Genomic DNA, 7,437 nt, shown 5'->3' on the forward strand with positions numbered 1-7,437 from the left:
CTTTAGCGGATTTCAGCCTAATTCATTAATTCTTCTCAATACCAAAATGAACCTTCTGGCTGTAATGCAATCATGGTAATGGATTATATTTGGCGGGTTATGATAGCTCAACGGTATATTTTCATGTGTTTGATTTCTTCCATCGGGAATGATTTACCCGTATCCTTCTTATCTCTTTTTCTTATTTTCTTTACTTTCTGTACAGATTCCTCAACTCTTTGAAGAGATGAAACAACAAATTTTGATCCAAAAACTTGCCGAATTTTTACAACGTACCGCTAGCAGTGAAAACCGAAGAATATAACTTCACTCTTCTTTCAAATATTGATTACTAGTTATTTTTATTTCAAGTTTTATCAGATGTTATTCCGATAGATTTTAATTCAGACGCAAGGGTCTTAAATCAGGCATAACTGATATTGACACAACGGGGGTTCGTGAATTGATTGATAATTCTATTAGCATGTAGGGTATAATTGATTCATCTGATTTAACAGAAGTATTCTTAGACTACTGTCTGAAGTAAACAGTATGAAAAAATGAAGCATATTAAGATTATCAGTGGTTGCAAACAAGCAATCTTTTTTTAAACTGAAAAGTTTACTTTTGTTTTCCACGTTGATGGTGTAAACAAATTTGAATTAATTGAAAAGGAAAATAAAGATCATTTTCTTTTTTCATTTTAAATGATTGTCTGATTGTGGGGCCATCGGGCTTTGTGTTTATCAATTGCAAAAGTTGTATATTCATTATATTTGATGAAGGGGGTCGGGGGCGAAGGAGATTGATTTATCTTATATCAATGAGCGATGAATGCTAACAACTTGCGACTTTTAGATTAGCCAACGAGTGTTGCAAACCCTCACGAATGTTTGCTCGCAATATCAAAATCTATTTTCGAACTGCTTCAAAACTGAAAAATAATATGTTAGCAAACGTTTGACACATCTTTTATGATCAAATTGTCGATTTAATATAGGAGCCATGTGGTAAATTAGTCGCTAGTATAGGCGAATCAAACAGAATTTCAGCGACACCGTCTTAAAACCGTTTGCAAAGGCCCGGGGCAAAGGCTTACGACTGGTTTGCAAACGGTGGCAACTGTTTGAGGAAAAAATATATATACTTTCTTGCAGCCTTTTACGAAGCTTTTACAACCTATTATACGAACTCTGGCGAAATCTCAATCTCGCTACGTTCGCAAACATTCGCCGGTCAGTGATCAGATACCCCCTTTATTTACAATATTATTCATTCTTTGAGCGAAAACAAGATCTGTATTATAGTCTTCATGAAAGTAAAATGTTTTATTTCGTCATCATTCCAAGAGGGCGCATCTGCAAAGAATTTATATTAATTAAAAAAGGTCTGCAATGCTTCCTGTGTCATGACAGTCTTAAATCATTGATTCCTCTTTGGACCCACCTTACTGGCATGATTGATATTCCCTCAAGAACATTTTCAGATTATCCTCTATACGAAACCTTTATGATCTTTGCTACCCAATCTGCCAGTGCCATTATAAAATGGCTATCCAGGGGTCCGGTCCGGGTAAAATATCCGACAAATTCTTTCATGAAACCCTCGAAAGGTTATCGTATTTTTATTATACAAGGCATTTTCAAGTATATGTTGGGGGTGTTGTGGTCTAGTGGTAATGGCTCTCTTTCAATCTGAGGGACGTGGGTTCAATTCCCAGCTGCCATGGCGTGTTTTCCTTCAGCAAGATATTTACACATATTGTGCTGCACTCAACCCAGGTGAGGTGAATGGGTACCCGGTAGGAAGAAATTCCTCGAATGCCATGCAGAGCGCCTGTATGCATCATGGCTATAGCTGGGGTAATAATAACAGTACTTTGTATGGTCAGACAAAAAGCGCTTTAAAAATCCAGCCATTGTTATTACAATTAGTGTATGTATGAAATATTGTTCTACACATAATATTAGTCAAATTACCTCACTTGACTTTGAGAAGTGTCGAAAACATATACCTGATTGCAATATTGAACAAAAAAAGTGTTGTTTTGAAGGAAATAAAATGACGGCATCTCTCTTTAAAAAAAATATGATCAGATGTACTGAAACTTTTAATTTAAGCAAATTGATGATTGTTACATGCTGTATGGAGGACACTAGCGTACCTACGGGGGAGAGAGGGGGCAGACTGCCCCCCTGACGAGTCACAACCCATGCAAGGGACATATCCCTGCCCCCCTGACGAGTCTTGAAGACCTTTTTTTTTTTTTTTTTTTTTTTTTTTTGCTTGTCAAATTTTTTTCTGGTACGAAAACCTTTATTTGTGGTTAAGGACCTTTTTCTTTTTTTTTGCTTGTCAAATTTTTTGGCGGACGAATTGCCCCCCGTGTGGAAAATCCTAGGTACGCCACTGATGGAGAGTTGTCATAATTGGCCTATATCGTTCATACCATCTTGCCTGCCGTAAAATATATGGGATAATTTAGATATGAAATGAAGCTAGGGGAACATTACAAATCTATTCGTATGTTTTAATTACAGTACTTATATTTGTAGTAAACACATCGACGGAGATGTAACAATCATGGGATTTATTGAATAAGCAAACGCAGTTTTCTGCGGAAGCAGAAAATCTGTCGATCGAATATTTTATGTAAAATATGTTTTAATATATTTTGTGCAATTTGAAAGTAGTTGTCTAGTGTTGAAATGTAGATATAGAGAGAAAAAAATTATTGTTTTGTGGAAATTATTTGTTGGTGCACGATGTGACTTATTCATGTATCTCAGATAGATCATTATTTAAAATATTAAAAGCTTTCTTCTTCTTCTAAATTGGGAGTACCTGTGAAATTTATGTCAGTGTCTGGATTTTTGTATCGTAATTGTATGAGAGGGTGTGCGTGTGTGTGTATGCGTGTATGCGTGTATGTCGATTTAATTATTGTCATTATCAGAAGACTGATTCATAATCAAATCTCACTCAATGTTAATGTATTCTCTGTAAAAGAACAGAGGGTTACATGTACAGAGTACACATTAATATTATATTAATTACAATGATTAAATCGGATTGACCTTGTACATTATTTCCAGTCATTCATTTCGCCAAATTTTCTTCCTTGTTTATTCATCATTCCTTTGTAAAATTTGCTTCTCCTGGTTGATTTGCTCTGTTCTTTTAATGTTCAAGATAATTGCTGCATATTCAATAATGCTATTTCACCAATAAATAGGTTCGTCTATTACATTCTCCGATTCCATTCCAAGTCCTGATAAGTCGGAATAAGGTCGTGCAGGTGTAAACCTTTGTGGTGAATTTCCCTATTCGAAATTAAACAAAATAATAACAGATATAACACTAACTGCAGGACGTGAGCACCCCCCCCCCTTGTACCTTCAATTGAATTGGTCTTTTTTTTTTCATTTACAGAGAGTGGTTAATCAGGGTGTTGTTTAATCATCGTATCATCAAAACATATACCAAAACAAAGTCATGCCGGATTAGAGGGAATGGGCACAAAAGTAGAAAATGAGCATTAGATAAATGAAGGAATGTTTAATAACTATCATATTTTACAAAGGAGTCAAATAGGGGTTAAAATGTCGAAAGAACTGTCTCAGTTTTTAATAGACAAATCACAAATTCATGATCTTATAAAAATGTTATAAAAAGGGGGAGAATTTGCCAAGGGAACGGAGTGTTTTCCTTATAGATTCAAACTTGATTCAGTACGGATCTTGTATTAATTATTTATTAAGATTTAATTTATTAATTTATTGGATAAGTCCCGATAGGCCTGCGTTTCTTTCCCAGGAACCTGGATAATAAACTGGAATATTTAAAGTGAGCGTTACTGCAAAGGTAATACATGTAGAGTGGAGAAAGAGAGAACACAAGAAGAGAGGGGTGCAGTGGAACGGGAGAGTTTAAAAGAGAATAGAACTTGAGAAGAAAAAGAAGGGGGTACTCAACAGGGTGAGCTGTTGAACCAGAAGTTTGGGAAGGGGTGGGCTCTGTTTTGTAGAAACTACATAATTATTCTTTCCAGGTGGTGGTAAGGGGAACGGAATTATTTTGAAGAACTTTGAGAAGCAACAGAACGTCGAAGCGACTGAGTAAAAAGAAGTTACTTTGGCGTGTATGATAGTGGAATTGAAGGATTTGGTCACAAATTTTGTAAAGTTTGAATTTCCTAAATTGTCGGCAAAAATTACAGGGTGTCCTTTTTTGAAGGGGTAGGGAAGTCATGATTTCCGCTTATCGAGTATCGGTATCATAATGTCCAATGTCTAATCCTACAAGAAGGGGTGCAGAAAGGGGGGTTGCTGGCTGAGACCTTCGCACACCCCCGGCACCCCCCCCCCCAAAAAAAAAGAGGGGAAAACTGGGAGGAGATGAGGATATAGGGGGAAGCAATATTCAACAGTGTGGTATACAGTATGAAGACTACAAAGGGAACTGATGTTAAAAAGCCTAAGCCAAAGTTACTCTACAGTGCGTATCAAAAAAAAGTTTACACTTTGAAAAAGCCCTGGGAATTAAGAAATATACAACATGTGGGTGATTTTTTCACATATAATCTTAGGTTTGGGTCTCATCTATCCAATGAAAGTAAAAGTTTTGACAGAATGCTACACTTGAGTGAGCACTGTCCATTTTTGTAAAGCTCGCAGAAATCTGTTTGCGCAGAAATGCTCGTTTTCACGCTGTGTCAAGGGGAAAGGGCGAAATCAAATTTACCCTGCGGAACATTTCTCAAACATTTCCCTTGCACTTTTAGTAAATTGAAATAAAACGGATATATTCAAGCATTTTCTAACAATTTTGCCACCCAAATTGAAATCTCAACACTTAGTAAACGCAACCTTTAACCTTTTTTGCCAGCTGGATCTGAGGACATAACTGAATCTGAACAAAAGTTTATACCAGACATCTCTAGCATTTTTTTCACTAAGTTTTTATCATTTAAAGTTGGTTAACATTTCATTTTTTATTTAATACTTGTTTCTCCACACTTTTCCCAAGCTTGACAATGATTAACAAAATGAAAATCAAGCCTAAGCCATTTTATGTAAATCACAGCTCAGTGTAAAGCAAATATCGTCACAATGGCCTCGATGTGTGGGGAGTGGGGTGGGGCGCAAGGCACTCCTCGAAGTGGTTTGGGCAAGGAAACAAGTTAAAAAAGGTAGAAGATATCTTCAAATTAATTTTACTAGCTAAATTCCACGTGTTATTCATGATTAAGGTCTACTTTTATTCGCATAACTATTTCCAAGTTCTGCGCAAATCATTTTTCACTAACTTTTCAAAAGTAAGTGGTGCTCACTCAAGCGGAATTTTTTTTTCGACAGTTATATCGTCATTTGCTTGAATGGATCTGTACCAATGTTAAAATGTGGAAAAATCTTCAGGATATTACAAATGTATAATTTTACAGGGTTTTTTCTAAGTGTAAACTTTTGTATGATACGCACTGTATAGTCAGTCCGCAGCATATAGCCACCGGAAGTAGTGGCCAGATGCCTCCAGAAACGTGTATTTGGGTGTTCACTTATTTATGTTGTATGCAGGATCATTCTAAAATACATATATGCCTATTCATTAAAAAAATGTACCCATGCAGCGTAGGGGTAGGCATCTCCTCCTGCAAAAAAAAATCTGGAAGCTTACACATTTTTGCTGATTTTATTTCAATCAATTTCCACCCAAATGGTGCACTCCCAAACAGAGGCATTTTAAGGACTATTTTGGGGAATTCATGAAGAGCATACATATCTCACCATAGTCATCTACTGCGAGCGCCAAGCGCTTGCTGATTTCGTTAAGAGTTATAACTAAACACTTGAAGCACTTTTTATAGTAATTGTAATCATGATCATGATGATACGTATCTCATTAATCAAATATTGCGAGCGCGAAGCGCGAGCTGAAAAAAATTTAAATTCAGACCTGAAGAGGGGCATTTTAAGTTTTTTTGTAAGAATTCACTAAGACTATGTGTATTTCACTAACCAAATGATGTGAGCACGAAACGCGAGCTGAAATTTTTTGATATTCAGACCAGAAAAAGTGAAATTATAAGGACTGTTTCATTGAAATTCATGAAGAGCAGACATATCTCACCAATCCAATAATGCAGACGTAAGCATGGACTGGAAATGTTTATATTCAGACCTTAAAAGCGGGCAATCACTTTAAGTAGTCATAAAAAAGAAGCACATGTCACTACATAAAACAATAATACTCGAAGTGCGAGGAAATAAATTTATTACAGCATGATTGTATATAATAGACAATGCGAGCACCCATATTTATTATGTAATATAATATAATATAAATATATACATATAGCACAATATAATAAAATACACAATAATTTCTTCTCCCCCCCCCCACTACGTTTCCTTTCCTTTGTCCCTCTTTTTCTCCCTTTTCCCCGTTTTTTTTTTGGCCAGCCGGTGGGGGGAGGGTGGAGGGGGGCACGTGCCCCCCCCTCCCCCCACGTCCAGGGAGGAACAAAACTTTGTTTCACAGGACAATTAGGAGAAAATTAGAATAAATCATGTTTCATATAATAAAATTCAAAAGAAATAGTGGGTGGGTGATATCATCAGTCGCCTCATTTGCATACCAACCCGATTTAACTATTTTGTAAAATTAAGCTTAAATTAAAAATATCATAAATGTCTTATTTTACATTCGATTTTGATAAAATTTTCAGTTTTATGTTTGATGGATTTTTCTCTTTCTACTAAAATCAACTTTTATTGGGGGTGGACGTTTTTTTGCCTTTTCAATACTATATACGTGCCCCTTAAGGGGCGAAAATAATATTCCATAGTAAGGAATTGGGGCGTTGTCCTACACAACAACTAGAATAAAATCAACTTCGGGGCCGAAAAGGCCCTCGATCAAAAAGTGGAGCATATCTCATTAAAAAAAAACCACTTTCTTTCCTATATAAGAATTAATTTCAAGCTTGGGGGCACCATGGACCTGGCCACGGAGGATTATTTATTGTTACTGGGGGTGCTGTGACAATGCTCAGCACCCCCCAGTAACAATAGAATTATCCTCCGTGGACAGGGGGGAGCACGTGTCACTCTTGCAGAAAGGAAAGTGTGCTTATTGCAATTACCTCACATTAATTAGTTGAATTTAAAAAAAGAAAAGAAAAGAAAATGGGGCATTTAGTAGAAATGAATAAGAGCATATTAAACGGGGCTCTTGATCAGAGTTGAAAAAGGTATCACCGTCTGCAAGAAGAGGAATTTCGCTATGGAAACGGAGATAAAGGACGGAGCATTAACATAGTAGCCAAGTATGATCCAAGTGGGGCCCGAAGGGCCGCCCCCCCCCCCCCCCGTAATGGCGGCGCAAAAAAGAAAAAAAAAGAAAATTGTTTAGATACCCATCCTGCTCACGCTTACAAAACTGCTCAGAATGTTCGAT

General features: G+C 36.6%; 1 protein-coding gene across 1 annotated transcript in view; it reads left to right on the forward strand.

The window, feature by feature from the left end:
* The window catches only part of LOC129258478 (uncharacterized), a 31,890-nt gene extending 29,079 nt beyond the window's left edge, over positions 1-2,811 (forward strand). Inside the window, exon 6 of the mRNA XM_054896739.2 lies at positions 206-2,811. Coding sequence (XP_054752714.2) covers positions 206-304 — 99 coding nt within the window. The 3' untranslated portion in view covers positions 305-2,811. The remainder of the gene's footprint in view (positions 1-205) is intronic.
* Positions 2,812-7,437: the final 4,626 nt, after the last annotated feature.

The sequence above is a fragment of the Lytechinus pictus genome, chromosome 4 (genome assembly GCF_037042905.1).
Source record: "Lytechinus pictus isolate F3 Inbred chromosome 4, Lp3.0, whole genome shotgun sequence".
In the NCBI taxonomy this organism is placed as follows: Eukaryota; Metazoa; Echinodermata; class Echinoidea; order Temnopleuroida; family Toxopneustidae; genus Lytechinus; species Lytechinus pictus.